At 37.4% G+C, this 16,471-nt stretch overlaps 1 protein-coding gene across 5 annotated transcripts in view; it reads right to left on the bottom strand.

Moving 5' to 3' along the window:
• LOC6584154 (moesin/ezrin/radixin homolog 1) overlaps window positions 1-16,471 on the bottom strand; it is a 31,302-nt gene that overhangs the window by 986 nt on the left and 13,845 nt on the right. For 2 of the 5 annotated variants that reach the window (XM_015161484.3, XM_002009777.4), the window contains exons 2-8: window positions 13,274-13,386; window positions 2,860-3,039; window positions 2,596-2,727; window positions 2,237-2,263; window positions 1,364-2,130; window positions 912-1,299; window positions 632-844 (exon numbers count right to left, since the gene is read on the bottom strand). In XM_015161484.3, the coding sequence (XP_015016970.1) occupies window positions 632-844; window positions 912-1,299; window positions 1,364-2,130; window positions 2,237-2,263; window positions 2,596-2,727; window positions 2,860-3,039; window positions 13,274-13,288 (1,722 nt within the window). In that variant the 5' untranslated portion in view covers window positions 13,289-13,386. Of the gene's footprint in view, window positions 1-631; window positions 845-911; window positions 1,300-1,363; window positions 2,131-2,236; window positions 2,264-2,595; window positions 2,728-2,859; window positions 3,040-10,060; window positions 10,246-13,273; window positions 13,387-16,471 lie in introns of those variants that run through there. The other 3 variants (XM_044007027.1, XM_044007029.1, XM_044007030.1) reach the window with 3 other exon arrangements.

Here is a 16,471-nt window from a genome sequence, read left to right as displayed (position 1 = left end):
TTCGGTAACTACAATTGTAGAATGTATAACTATTTGGAACTCAACATATATGTTTATCTATGACTTGGTAAACTATGAAACATAACTAAAAGTATTCAGTATATAGGCTAACAATATTGATATATATCTCAATTTCTACAAATACACATGATATTATATGTAGATGTAGAAATGTGTTTTAACGTTATCTACCCTTTACACCTTCTGTATTAAACACATATAGAACATTTGACAACAAAATATTTGTTTTACACATAATATGAAGAATGCAATGGAAGCTTTTTAAACTAGGTACATTCTGCTACATTCTTGAAATTCTTATCTATAACATCTGACATATGAAGAGCATACTCAATATTTTTCTTTATGTTGTCTGTTGTTGGTTTTGCCACATAAGCCGAAAGCTTTTTGTCATGCCAATTATACAAAAAATGGTTGCTACAAAATAACTACATTGTCTGATAAGATAAATAAACAAAGTGCTTACTGCGCCCACATAAACAAAACAAAACCAAAGAAAATACAAAAAAACCCAAGCCTGTTATCTGCATATTTTAAGAAAGCTATCTAAGGAGGTTATCTCTAGTGGGGTGCGTAGCATATTCGCTCTATCTCTAATGTTTGCACGCACCTTAAGCTGATCGTGCAAGCGCTCGTTGCGCTCGGCCAGCGTGCGTCTGTCCTCGATGGGATCCTTGATATGCTCGTCTGTGTCCAAGTCGCGCGACACATCGCCGCCGGCATCGCCATTCGTCAGCTCCTCCTCGTTCTCGTTCTCATCCTCGGCCACGTGATGGTGTTGCGGCGTGGTGGATGCCGCCAACAGCGCAGCAGCAGCTTCGGCCTGGAAGATTACATAGATAAATAGATAAATAATGCCGATGGAGAAGGGGGGTATAGACTGAATTAACCTGCTTGCGGCGTGCCTCCTCGACCTCGTCTTGCAGGCGCTTGGTCTCTTCGTCCTTGGCATTGACTTCGTCCTGAATGCGTTGCACCTCCTGTTGCTTAGCCATGATCTCCTCCTCCAGCTTGGCCTTCTCGACGGCCTCCATATTCTTGGCCTCCTCCAAGCGCTGCAGCATCGATTGCAGCTCCTTCTGGCGCAGCTCAAGCTCATCCTTGGCGGCCTGCAGCTGCTTCAGCTGCTCCTCCAATCGCCGTATCATCTCCTGTGCCTCAAGCAGATCACGCTGCGAGCGCTCCATCTCCTCTTGCATTTGCTTGAGTCGATCCTCATACTCCTGCTGCTTCTTCTCGGCACGCTCACGTGCTGCCAGCGCCAGCTGCAGCTTCTCACTGTGGAGGAATTTATCAGATATTAGAGAACAGACTTTGGAAAAGTAAATCTCATCAGACTTACCGCTCCTGCTGTTTGGCGTTCTTCTCTTCGCGCGCCTGGGCCTTCATTTGCTGCACATCGATCGTGTCGGGCTTGCGACGACGCATGTAGAGCTCATGGTTGCCCATGCAGAGGGCCAGGATGCGCTTGTTGATGCGAACGCGCGGCGCAAAGAACATAAAGTCCGGCGCCTTCTTGTCAATTGGCTTGATGATGAACTTCTTCTCAGAGAACGAAATGTTACGGATCTCGGACCAGGGGAAGCCGATTTTGGGCGTTAGTCGATCGTCCTGCTCGTAAATGTTCAGGCCGAGCGCATCGACGCCCAACCAGAGGTCGGTGCCCTTCTTGTTGCGTATCTCGAAATAGTTAACGCCATACATCTCCAGATCCTGGGCAATCTTCAGATACTCCATCATGGCATCCTCGCGCAGCATGCTGCGATGCTCCTGCCACCAGGTCATTATCGACTGCTCCCATTCGTCCTTGGACATCTTGTGCTGATCGATGACGCGCTGTGGCAACAGGCGATCGTTCGCTAGGAAACCGGCTGTGTGAGTGGTTTTATTGTGATCGCCATGGCGCGCCTGCACCGCATAGGAGGCCAGCAGCACCGACGTCTCCGGCGGGCAGTAGATCTCATCGGTCAATATGGCATTCTTCACTTGCAGATAGAACAGGCGCAGTGTGATGTCCTGTATGAGCTCCTCGGCCACATCCTCCGGATAGAATTTGGCACGGAATCTGAATTGCAACGGATTCTCCTTTTTCACATCCTGATTCATGACCTAAACACACGAATGACAATAACATAGATTAATATACAGGCAATATTGATGCATTCTCTTATTCATTAAACATATTTCATATATTATTTGGCACATTATGGGTTACCCATGTTGAGAACGGCATTGATCCAGTCTGTGCGATTTGGTTTGTGCAATCGTTTCAAATGTGTGCAGCATGTTTCAATAGAGAATCAATCAGAGATCAATGATAATAATTATACATATATTCAGTTTTATTCGTATTCGTTCGACAACTCTACAGAGCTGGGACAGGAGGGATCGTTGTTGGCATGCAGGGTTGACTCTACAGACAAACTACATTCAGTCATAGATTATGGGAACGTCAACTAAAACCTTAAGCTAGACCTAGACCTAGCTGGGAAAAGGGTTTAGCTAAGGCCACAAATAGCAATAAACATTTGTTGGGAATTGATTGATTGGTTTTGGCTTTGAGATGTCGCCCACCATATCGTCGGCATCATCATCTTCCTCGCTCTCGTCCGTCTGATTGTGTCCATTGCTATCAGCGGTCTTTTTGTCCACATATTTCTTAACACGTTTCAAATATTTAATGGTCTTTATGGCCGGCGATTCTGGCTAAACAATACAATACGTAACACCTCATTATTCTCTAAGCAGTTAACAATATGCTCGAGGCGTATTAGAAACTTTGGCATATATAATCATTTGCATATTTGGTATACAGTTATGTATATGTGTAATGCTTACCTTTTTGTATAGCTTAATCCATGTGGAGTCACCCTTTGAGTCGGTGTACTGCAGACCAAAGAACCAAACCTCACGCAATCCAATCGTCTTGACCACCTGATCGAACAGTTGTTTACCGGTCGTTGTCGACTGAATGGCAAACTCCAGTTCAGCGTCCATTGTTGTGACGCGCACATTTAGCTACAAGTAGGAAGAGAATTTATATACAAATTAAAATTCATTGCATAAGCTAAGAGATCGTTTATATTTGACTAGGTCTTTCTCATATTCATGTATCTCTAATCTGTAGATTACCTTAACCCATAATCTATTATCGATATTTATCGATTTCTTATTGTTAATTTGTGAGTGAATTATTTCAATTTATCATAATCATTTCATTTACAACAACTGTTTGTTTGTTTATTAAAATCCTTTGATCTCTGGTATGCTATCGATATTCTTGATGAATGTCTATGCCATTCATGTCGTAATTATATTCCTCTATCAGAGTTCACGTGTCTGCTTCATGTGCTTTCTCTCCCCTTTCTATGGGTTTCACCTGCCTCGTCCACTTTTTCCACTCTGCTGACGTTAAGCCCCTCTCACCCACGCGCTGACCGAATTGGTCAAGTGACACACAAACACAGAAAGAGTCTCGCTCTTTCGCTCTCGCTCCCCCTCTCGTTCTCCCTTTTTATCTGTATGCCTCCATGAGCCCATGTGACTGACTGCATGTCCGCTTGTATAACGTTGACTTCTCTGCACACACTCACACTCACACTCATACACACACACACACACACATTCGGAATAGCCAGTCAATCCATTTACTATAAACGTCTGATGTTGTTGCTGTTGCTGTCATGCTTGATTGCTTCTTTTTGTTGTTGCCGTTTCCCGAGCGTGATTTTCCTAGGCAGCTTTTCCCGGCCAGCCGTAATTAGCAGACACGTGCACTTCTCACATGTTTGGCGACTTTTACTTCCATAATCCTCCTTTGACACTTGCAGCGCTCTCTCGCACTACCAATTGCAATGCGTGCACTAATTCGCATTAAATGATCAATGAGCGATCGATTGTTGGAGGTTCCAGTTATCGATTCATTCTCTTCTCTAATATGAAAGCAATATAATATTGACTTGATTTTGTTTATATATATTGACTAACTTTATTACAGTTCTAAGTTTAATTGGCAATAACATCTCAACAACAACTATGCTATCGATTAATTACAACTTTAGTTGTGTGTAAGAGCTGACTTGTTTTATGGCAATGTCTTGAATATCTGAGTGCAAAATTGGAAGAGCTGAACGTGATTCCTAACTGTAAACCGTAAATAGCAACCACAATTTTGTGGCTTTGTCGCGCTCATTAAGAGCGATAACAAAGTTATCGATAGCAACGTTTTTGTAAGCTCAAAAAATGCATAGTTTTTTCGTTATTTGCCTAGACGTTTCCAATTCTTGTTGATTTTTTATTTATATATATTTTTTTTTTGCATATGTTTTGCTACGCATTTTAACGTGTTTTTATATGTCTCTCTATTTTATTTTTTTTTTTTTTCTTTATTTTGTCTCTTTGTTGTTTTTTTTTTTTTAGTGCATTTTGTCGCAATGCAAATCAAACGTGACACAATGCAAGGAAATTGAAAACGTTCATGTTGAGGATTGATCTCGAAAAACTCATCATCAAGTGAGCATTTGAGCTAACGGTAAACACAGTCGTCGGCTGATCGCACATTTGTCTCTAGAATAAGAAACCGAATGTTCTGGATTATGAAATAGACGCAAACATAGAAGCATAAGGAGACATCCAGAACATTCGATATGCAGTAGAAGTAGGTATATAAGCGCGCTGTAAGTCGAGCCAAAGTTCATTCAGTAAGTTCATTGTGTAAGATTAATGTCAGTGTGTCGGCTCGGTTAGTTAAGTTCAAATCGTCGCGGTACGTGAAGAAGTGTACTTGTTACTGAATATTTTTGTTAAATAAACTTTTTGTGTTGCGCCTACATATACCGTGTTTCATTTAAGAAAAACCTTCAACAGGTTATGGGCCCAGACAGTGCTAAACGTGTAATGTAGTGTGAAATCGAGTGCAAGTACAAAAGTGAATTAGTGGCAAATTTGTAACTAAATAAAGACAATGAAAATGGAGCCATTAAATATGAGAATTGAACGATTACGCGACAAAGACAATTGGCATTTGTGGTGTTTTATGATTCGTACGCTATTGGAAGAAGACGACGATGTTCTTGCCGTTTGTGAAGGTAGTTTGACGTGTCCGACACAGGAGTCTGCAACATACGAGAGAGACTCGAAAAGGTTCTTGAAAGCTGATAAGACTGCAAGGAAAATAATTATTCACTCTATCGAGAGAAGACCGATGGAATTGATTGTGAGCTGCAAAACAGCAAGAGAAATGTGGATAAAATTGAACTCAGTATATGATATGAAATCAGAAGAAAATTTATCGGCTATTCAGAAACAGTTTTTTGATTTCAAATGGATTGAAAGTGAGAGTGTGGACTACAATATTTCAAAGTTAGAAGTTTTGTGGAGCAAGATGAAAAATCTTGGAAGTGCTGTGCCTGAAACAATGTTAATGTCGCGAATCCTGTCATCTTTGCCTCAAAAGTTTAACTATTTTCATAGTGCGTGGGATTCGGTCGAAGACAGCAAAAGAACATTGAACAATTTGACGACTCGTTTAATGACAGAAGAAATGCGGTCAAAAGAACAAGAAGTGGTACCTGGAGAGTCAACAGCGTTAGTCGCCGGCAACGGAAAAAATAAAAGAGAACATGAAAATAAGAAGAAAATTATGAAGTGCTATAACTGCGGCGTGATGGGACATCTGAAGAAGGACTGCTACAGGTGTTATATATGCAAGAAGAAAGGCCACAAGAGCAACACCTGTCACCAAAGGAGAAATGCAGGAAGTCAAGCGGAAAATAATCAAGGAGAATCGGGTGAATCATCGATGAAAGGATTGATTGCGAGCAGGGACGGCAGAGAAGATGACGTGTGGGTGATCGACTCAGGAGCTTCTGATCACATGTCAAGACGTCGAGATTGGTATTCTACTTATGAAGAATTTTGGAGCCCCTGAGGATAGGCGTAGGTAACGGTAAATATATCACGGCGCACGGAAAAGGTAATATTGATATTGAAACTTATGTCAATAATAATAAAAGGGCGACGACAATGTTTAATGTTTTGTATGTTCCGGAAATAGTTTACAATTTATTTTCTATTATGTCAGCTGCAAAAAGGGGTGTTGATTGTCTTATTAAAAATAAAGGAACACAGTGTTTGTTGAGACGTGATAATAAAATAATTGCAACGGGTTCTAGGTTCGGAAACTTATTAAAATTAGATGCGAATGTTTTGATGCCAAAATTGTGTAATTTAACAAGAAAAATAGAATCGAAAGAAAGTGATTCTTTACAAGTATGGCACGAGAGGTTTTGTCATCAAAACGTTCGACATGTTCGCGATTATTTGAAAAATAAGAATATTGATTTTCTAGAAAATGATTTCTTTTGTGAAGGATGTGCTTATGGGAAGCAGCATCGGCTAACATTTCACAAAAATATTGACCGTGCAACAAAGACACGAGAGATAATTCATACTGATGTTTGCGGTCCGATAGAGGTAGAGTCTATTGGTAAAAAGTTGTATTTTGTTAGCTTTAAAGATGATTATTCAAGTTATCGGGAAGTTTATTTTATACGTCATAAGTCAGAAGTATTTGAAAAACTCAAAATTTTTATTCAGGCAATTCAGAATCAATTTCATGAAAACATTAAAGAAATTCACAGCGATGGGGGTAGAGAATATATTAATAAAGAAGTTAAATTGTTCTTTAATAAGAAGGGAATAAAACATATTGTTAATGCTCCTTATACACCTGAACAGAATGGAGTTGCGGAACGTGAGAATAGAACTATTATTGAAGCTGCACGATCAATGTTGCATTCTAATTCTGAGTTACCATTATTTCTATGGGCAGAAGCAGTAAACACTGCAGTTTATGTAATTAACCGCACAGGTCCAACAAAACATGGGAATAAAACTCCATATGAGTTGTGGTTCAAGAAAGAGCCAGATATCGGAAATCTTAAAATTTTCGGGACTGAATGTTTTGTACATGTACCAAAAGAAAAAAGGAGAAAATTAGATAAAAAGTCTATTAAAGGATTTATAGTAGGATACGTTGAAAATTGCAAAGGATATCGTGTATATGTTCCAAATATGAGAGATGTAATTATAAGTAGAGATGTATGTTTTAAACCAGAAAACTTTACAGCTCAGTTTAAAAAACCTGAAATTTTAGTTGACAATTCTGAAAGTGAGACTAATGAAAGTGAATACGAAAATAATAAAATTGAAGATGAATCAACTGAACATAATAATAGTGAAATGGGTCGGCGATTGCGAGATAGATCACAGATTCGTATGCCAGATTTTTATGGTTGCCCTGTTACATTTATTACACAAAGCTTGCCTTTAAATTATAATGAAGCGTTAAAGTCTGATGAAAATGTATCTGAACAAAATAATTGTAATGCACCTTACCGCGAAGCAATAGGAAATTTAATGTTTTTACAAGTTGTTTCAAGGCCAGATATAAGTTTTTCTGTTAATGTAGTTTCCCGAGAGCTAGAAAACCCGAAGCAGCATCACTGGACGTTAGTTAAGAGAATATTTCGTTATTTGAAAGGAACGATGGATTTGGGAATTTTATACAGTAAAAATAATAATATTTTTGAGACATATAGTGATGCTGATTATGCAGGTGATAAGAAAACTCGGAAATCTACATCTGGAATTTTGTGTAAATATGCGAATGCTGCAATAACGTGGCAAAGTAAAAAACAACAATGTGTAGCTTTATCAACAACAGAAGCCGAATATGTAAGTGCAGCTCTAGCAAGTAAGGAAATGATATGGCTAAAGAAATTGTTTTTTGATTGTAACATTAATTTAAGTAACTACATCTTGTTTATAGATAATATAAGTGCGATTAAGCTAATCAAAAATCCTGAATTTCATCAACGAAGCAAACATATAGATGTTAAATATCATTTTGTACGCGATTTATTTGAGAAAGATGAGATAGATGTAAGGTATGTAAAGAGTGAAGAGCAGATCGCTGACATTTTTACTAAAGCTTTGCCAAAGCCCAGATTTTTGTATCTAAGAGAGAAATTGGGAATGAAGAATAAGGGACAAATTTGTTATAGAGATGTTGAGTTTTAGGGAGGGTGTTGAGGATTGATCTCGAAAAACTCATCATCAAGTGAGCATTTGAGCTAACGGTAAACACAGTCGTCGGCTGATCGCACATTTGTCTCTAGAATAAGAAACCGAATGTTCTGGATTATGAAATAGACGCAAACATAGAAGCATAAGGAGACATCCAGAACATTCGATATGCAGTAGAAGTAGGTATATAAGCGCGCTGTAAGTCGAGCCAAAGTTCATTCAGTAAGTTCATTGTGTAAGATTAATGTCAGTGTGTCGGCTCGGTTAGTTAAGTTCAAATCGTCGCGGTACGTGAAGAAGTGTACTTGTTACTGAATATTTTTGTTAAATAAACTTTTTGTGTTGCGCCTACATATACCGTGTTTCATTTAAGAAAAACCTTCAACAGTTCATTTCAATCCAATTAACGTTTTTGGGTTAATGCATGTTGTTGCTGCTGCTGCTGCTGTTGTTGTTGTTGTTGTTGTTGCTGTCATGTGTATGGTACGTGCATACGAGCATAACTCACTCATTGGCCCCACTGTGCAAGCGAGTGTGGCAACGGAAACAGCCGCATAACCAACCAGTTGCCATCTCGCCTCCCAACTCTAGCTTCTCACCCCTCTCTATCTCCCTCTCTCCCTGCTACTGCAGCTGTAGCATGACAAATTGCTCTCAGCTATGCCAAAATGTTGACGTTACTTATGCATACATATATTATTCGACTCTAGTTGTTTCTGTCAAGCCGGAAACCATAAAAATGCATCACAACAACAACAACAACAAAACTAACACGAAAATAACTGTGCAAAAGTCGTATATTTCATGTAAATGCTGCTTTGAATTATTCAATAAATTCGTCATATTTTATATAACTGCAAATTCCATTGATCGTTTGTCAATAATGTTTAATGAACTATCCGAAACTCTAATGACACATTGACTGAATAGCAGTTAAAAATATATAAATATTAATGATTTATATAGATATTAATTATAATGAAATTCTCTAAGAGATTACTGAGAAATACTTTAGCAAGCAAAATTATCTATCAAATATATATTTGTTATATTCTATTTTTAGATTTTAATTTTTAAACAAATATGAATAGCTTGACTAATTTGTGCATATCACAAGATAAGATAAGATCACAATATCTTTATAAATATTGATATATGTACATATTAATACAAATAACTGTATCTATCAACTGTCCACTGTTCAAGCTAAAGACACGTTTACATAGCCTAAAACAAGCTAAAGAATTCCCTTAAAGTGTGGAAGAAAAAGTTTATCTCTCATTTATATGCTAATTTCTGGTATTTTCATAATACAAAACTGTAAAGAGAAAAAATGTATTATAGAGAACACAGAACACCAAGATCAAAGAGCAAAGTGCTTAAACCCTTGTCAGTATAAACCCTGATAAATCGGATATTAAGAAATTGCAACTTTTCTAGGTAGAATACCGAGAAAATTGAACTAAGAACTAAGAAATCCAAGAACTCGAACTTAAAAGTGCTATACGAATTCCATTAAGTTTTTATTGGAAATCCAGGAATATAAATCTATGAAACCATTTTACAAATTCAGAAATTCGAATTAGAACTCTTGAGAGATTCAGAATACATGTTAAATCAAATTTGAATTTCAATAAAGAGCTCTAAATTCCAATTTGCTACACAAATAATCTAATACAAAAAAAAAAAAAAAAAATACACTTAAAAATCCATATTTTTCAAAACTCTCATTATACTATTTAGTGTTTCTAGTAAAATAACACTCATAATATTTCATGGAGCAATAGCTTTAACTTTCAAATGATATTCTGGAACTGAGTCGTATCCAATTAGTGAACGACAACTGGCAGTAATAGCCTAGGCAAGCTTCAGTACACTACGCCCCCATCGCTTCCACCTCAAGGGTATTTCAAGGGGATAGATATGGAAGCTTGGAACAGGCTCAACGCACCATTTTACGCTTAACGCTGCCGCCATAGCGCGAAAGACGCGCTCGACTGGTATCGGAGACGACGACCATTTTGGACGGCCAAGCGTTTTTCAGTAGCCTTTGAATAGTTACAGAGTTTTGGATGGCGCGTAATGCGCACACACATATATCACACACACACACACACACACGTACGCACGCACACTCGAGTAGCGAACGAAGTAGCAATAAAAAAAAAATGAAACGTAAATCGTAGAAAATTCCAATGCGCGTCGTTCTGCTGCCCAGCGTCAACTGAGGGAAATGGAAAAGCGACTCTAGGCTTTTAACTTAACTTAATGCAATGGCATAGTCGAAGAGACCCCAGGCCAGGCCCGATGCCAGATCCAATCGGGGCTGGTGGGTCTTAGGTGAAGGTAGACAGAGCAGGGGCACCCACGTCAGAGCTCAACAACTGTTCAATTTCAAACGGCAAGGCGGCAATACGGCAATATGGCAATACGGCAATAATGTGCCGCTCTCTGAACGACAAATGCTAGATTTATATTTTCATTTTCCCTCTGCTTCCATTTTAGTTCTTTTGCAATTGTATGTTAATTATGCAGCCAAAAATAGACACTGAGAAAATATATATATATATACATATATATAGATCTATATATACTCGCATGCATACAGTTAGCTGTGCTTTCTCTAAACCCACCTAACCCCCCTCCTCCCCTATCCGCACTTGGCTGACCAATCAATGGACAGCCATCGCGTTCGGAGAGGCCCGGCCTGGATAAACAAATCAACGTCAATCATACGACGCGTTGGCTGTCAGTCCTATTAGAGCTGCAATTAGCCAAGCCCATTAAGGTAAATACATCAAGCACAAAACCATGAAGGGGCATACATTATATTTGGGGACCTATTATTTTCACCATTTTATTAGCATTCACGAATAGTGCCTCATCAAATATCATTCATCATTTGAGCTCTCGGTCCACATTAAACTATCTCCATTGTCTTACGAATCGCTTCGCATTCATGAATGCAATTTGAATATAGAAAAGAGCCCAAAGTGGAAGAGGATAGGAGTAGAAGATGTTTAAGTTTAAGAATATATTAAAAATGTGTTTATCTTTGGTGATTTTGGTAATTATTGCTAGATTTATCTTTCTCTCGCTCTCTTCTTCTTTTCGTTATCTAGTTTCAATTCTTTGATTCGCTTTTCTATTTATCTATGTCGTTATGTTATCTTTCTCCAAATATTTATATTTCTTCATTTCACGCACTCTGTCTCTGTATCTCTTCTTCCTTCTCATATGGTCTCTCTCTTTCTTTATCTCTTTCTCTCTTTTCTCTTTTCTCTTCTATCCTCAATTCTCCTATTCTCTCAATCTCTCCTCACCTTTCTCTCTCTCTCTCCCTCTATTTCTTCATCTATTTCCTGCCCTACACTCTCTTTTTCACATCTCCATAATTTTATCTTATTAGCTTTTAATTATTCCCATCGGCCTTTTCTCGCATCTCTCTAATCTCAAATCCCCCTTACCACTCACACTATTCCATACCTTCATGTATGTCTCCATTCTCATCTCTTTTTTCTCCCCCTTCACTAAGTTTTAGCTTTATCATTTAATTATTCTCGCCTTCACTTCCACTGAAATTTGTAAGATCTCAAAATTTATAATAAAAAAAACAATTTCTGAATCACTTCCTCATGATTTATAATCAAAAAAAAAAAAAAAACATAATATATACATTTAGATAAATGCTTATATATGGGGCGGACAAAACCCCAATGTATAGTACATTTTATGAATCAACCGTTTTAGATAGTCGCAAAAGAAGATGACACTGAAAGCGTGGACTGATTTATTGTCTGTCCTGTTCGCTGTCAATCAAATGAAATGAAATCGAATCAAATTGAGGCAAATCAGTTTTCAGTTTTCAGTCGTCAACTGATATCGACAGTCAGCGCCATCACAAGACGGCTGGCACAGACGCCAATGGGTCAAGTGGGGATTGTGGGGGACTTTTCTGTATTATGACGTCGTCCACAAATCTTTGACGTCATCAGACTAGTTTAAACTTTTCTTTTTAATAGTTTGGCGCATTGCCAGAAGTGGAAAACGCCGGACTTCTTTTTTTTTTTTGGTTTCTGTTTTTGATTTGCTAGTTCAATGACGCTGCAGCTGACGATGACGTCTTTCATATTTTTCTACTTTTTTTTTTTTTTGGCTTCTGCTGTCAATCATTTAGTGATAAGAAAGTACACACTTGTCGTCTTCCTCTTCACCCTCTTCTATTTGCAGCAGTATCTGTGTGGCCATAAAGTGCTTGATAATCTATCAAAATTTACAAGCAGGTTTCGATTCGCATGCTATTTTGGTTTTCCTTTATCAGCTGCAGCTGCTGCTGCTACTGCTTCAAACACGAAATGAGTTTTTCATTAATTTGATTGCTGCCCCTGATTGATTGCATAACGATTCAAATTCAATTTGATATCACAATTGTGCATACCGAAAACAATTTCCGATAATAATATTTTATGTATCGCAAAATTTGATTTGAGTAGATTTTCGTGTCATATTTCAGCTCATTTTGTTAAAAGGATTTCATGTTTGATGTTCTTCCGTACGTAAGGTGGCAACGCTTTGACTCTACTTTTGTGTGATATGAGTAGGATCTTCCATTTTTATTTGATGTATATTTAAATCATGTTCTAAAATTCTTATTTTTCTTGACTTCGACAATCTTATTTTATCTTTAGCTTTTCTTCCCCGTAAGGTGGCAACGCTTTGTCAGTCTGAATTTCACTTTTAGAGAATATAGATTTGATCTTCAAATTCTTATTTTACGATTGTAATTACTCTACATTTATACCATCTATATTCAATGTTGTATTTTCTCCTTTGGGGATGGCAAGGTGGCAACGCTTAATATTAATATTTAAGCTACTATAACATATTGTCATGAAAGGTTTTTAAAACATTTCCTTCTAAATACTAAATTTTACTTAATTGAAATAATTTATTCCATTTGACATTGATGCAATATAACAACAATATGGCAACACTGTCACATATAATGTTTTCTCTCTTATTAACCAACACTAAACTTGATTATGCTTTTAGCTAAGTTTCACTACAACAATCCGATAGCATTATCTCAGCTAGTTTTATAGCGTAAAAACTTTGACCCATTATCAAAATTCACTTAAATTTGATCCTTATAAGCTTTACTTACCGATTTGGGCGACATTTTGCTGCTTGTCTATCCTCACCCCGTTGTTGTTAATGGAAATTGTTGGGGACGTCTGTGTTGTTGTTGTTGCTTTCGTGTTTTGCTAATTGTTCAGACTGCAATGAGAATTGGTTGTAAGATAATTGATTATTAATGCTTAAATAAACAAAGTAGTTAGCATTAAATAATAAAATTCGTTTGGGCCAATTGGTTAAAGCTCTTGGCCAGTTGCTTTCTGCACGCGTCAGGCGACTGCAAATGGAAAGCTCACGATCATAATTCCTATATATAGGAACTGTTTTGTGCACACACACACACATATATACATATATATATATATACATAACACTTGGCTCGTTTTGCTATATCTGGCATATAATATTCGTTTATTTCTGATTTCACCTGGCACTTTGACAACCCTTTAAAACAGCGAGTGTTTCATTTCGGTTTCCTTCTAATTAACAAATCGTGTGCACAAAAATTAACTCAAATTTATTTATTTATTTATTTTTTTTTTTTTCAACTCAAGCACTTGAAAACTTTAGATAACATTTTGTCAACGGAAATGCAAAACAATTAAAAAGAAATATAGTAAAATAAAAAGCCAACAAATGTTTAGATTACGACAGCGTATAAAGTTCTCCACTTATCGTCATAAAAATATATATATGTATATATATATATATATATAATATACATACATATTTTTATTTGTATGAATTTTAATAAGCTGAGCTTTTTTATTGACAGCGACCCAGCGGAGGAGCCCTTGAACCCAGTTACAGGAAACCCGTAAGACCAACTATTTGAATTTGATTTGAAAAATCACTTAAAAATTCTTATTAAATTGTTATTGTTGTTGTTGTTGTTGTTGTTGTTGTTGATTGTAAAAACCTGTGCCTGCCATAATGAAAATTCAATTGACTTTTTGACACCTGACATTTTGTAAGCGCTTTGAAAGCAATTGTGACGTCACACGGCAGAGACGCCATCTTCATTTGATTTACGAAGAAAATATGCTGTGTTTACACACACACACACACACACACACTGTATGCTTGCTGAAACTGGCTTGAACAAACGGTTTCCGTCGAAATGCAAATTAATAATCATTAGCTGCAAAGGCAGAAGACATTCCAAAGTTTCGATTTTTTTTATTTTTTTATTGTTGTTGTTGGGTTTGCACAAATTATGACATCATGCCTACTTTATTATCGCTTCTGCGTGAACTTCGAGTGTACACAAATACATATACACCGAAATATCTACACCAACACACACATATACAGACTTGAAGACATAAATAATATATGAAGTTATATTACACTGTTTTAGTTGTAGACATTCATGAGTCTTGTCGCTTTGTCTGTATAGTTACACGAAATATTTCCGAAATTCCAAAGAGGTATGTGATAAAAAGCAACAACAAATTCTCTATAATTCAATAGATGAGTGTTGATAAGTATTCAAGCTTTAGCATTTGCCTTTTTCTCCCCGATCGGACATTAATCAGATTTTGTTGTCTGCTCTGATAAGAAATTCAATTTCAGACCCAACAATTGGCGGTTGTAATAGAATCATGATAAAGCTCTATGTATACTACAATATCAGTACTATCATGACAGTGTTGGTAAACATACATACAAATGATTTACAAGTATGGAATAAATATATTGTCATACATAGAGTATTCCATTAACGTTGGCTTGACTTTCCAGTTACTTCATATTTTTGTTTTTTTGCTGTTAATTATTATTTATTTGCCTTCAAGTCAAGGGGGCCAAACAGTAAATTTGAAATGAGCTCATATTATTTTATTTTTATTTATTTTATTTTTGTATTTATTTTTTTATTGTGCAAGCTGTAAATGAGCGACAAATTCTTTCACGTTGAATCAAGAGTTGAGGGCCAAAACGTGTCGTCTATTGGCAGATGAATCATACAAATGCCAAGTGAGTACAATCTGCCTCTCTCCCTCTCTCTCACACATACACAAACAGAGTAAGCTTTTAGCAATGCATCCTGCCTTCAATCAACGTATGCGTCATTTCCTACTTCAGTTGATTGCTATTTGATTTAACTTTATTATGCTTTTGCCTAATCTGTGACTGTGATTTTTTTATTCTCGCACAGCAAAGAGTGAGAGTAAGCGATAGCGACAGAGTGAGAGAGTAAATCTAGCTAGGGCTTTCAAGTTCACCGCCAGAAACGGAAATGAAAATGATTCAGCGAAAATGCATAGTTATATGGCTTTACACACAATAGTTCAACAGTTGAAGTTCAGCTTAAGTTATCGATAGCGCTGCATGGCCCATAACTGTCCAGTTGGGGCTATGGCTAGTTATATTATGTTATGCACACGTTTACATAATCTCCGGAGCTATGGGGTTAACCCACGCGCAACATTTGCTCATTGTTTTGTTTATGTTTAATATCCATTAACTGCATTTAATGAGTTCAAGCTAAAAGCAGCAGGGCAAAAATCACGTTTTCGTTTACGTTTACGTTCAGTGCTTGACCACCGGAACCGCAAGAGAAAAGCACACACATACACACACATACACCCAGACGCATACAGAAATCCGAGCTTACTATACACAGGCAAATGAGCACGCAGCTAATGAGATTTTGAGCGCTGAGCGGCGCACGCAAAGAGAGCGACAAGAGAGCAAGGCAAGGCAAGGCAAGGCAAGACAAAGCGACGCTACGCGGCGAATCCCTCGCATTGCGTATGCGCAACGAGTGGAAGCCAAATAACTACATAAAAGCGAAATGACAACAACAACAGCAGAGGCAGAGGCAGCAGAAGAAGTAGCCGCAGTCGCAGCGTGTGCCGTCATATTTTTTTTTGCCATTCGCTTTTACTTTTCATTTACATTTGGTGTCGTAAAACAAGCATGAAAATAATAATAATAAATAATCATCAAATAAATAGACAAAACAATTTCTGCGCCAAACTTTTAATTTCAACAATTATGCGTCTTTTCATGCCGCGTTGATTTAGCGCAAATCCCAATCGCACGCTCTTTCTTCATCTTTCATTGTGTGTGTGCGAGAGTGTATGTATACGTGTGTATATGTGTTTTTTCTTTTTGTGTGGTCAATAATTAAAATGGGGCAATCAAGCGTACCAATGAATCGCTGACCAAGTAAACTGTTTATTTTCGCATACCCTGTAATCAATGAGCAACTTAAGGGGCA

The sequence above is a fragment of the Drosophila mojavensis genome, unplaced genomic scaffold (genome assembly GCF_018153725.1).
Source record: "Drosophila mojavensis isolate 15081-1352.22 unplaced genomic scaffold, ASM1815372v1 contig_136, whole genome shotgun sequence".
NCBI classification, from domain to species: domain Eukaryota; kingdom Metazoa; phylum Arthropoda; class Insecta; order Diptera; family Drosophilidae; genus Drosophila; species Drosophila mojavensis.
This window is presented reverse-complemented; position numbering and strand designations above follow the sequence as displayed.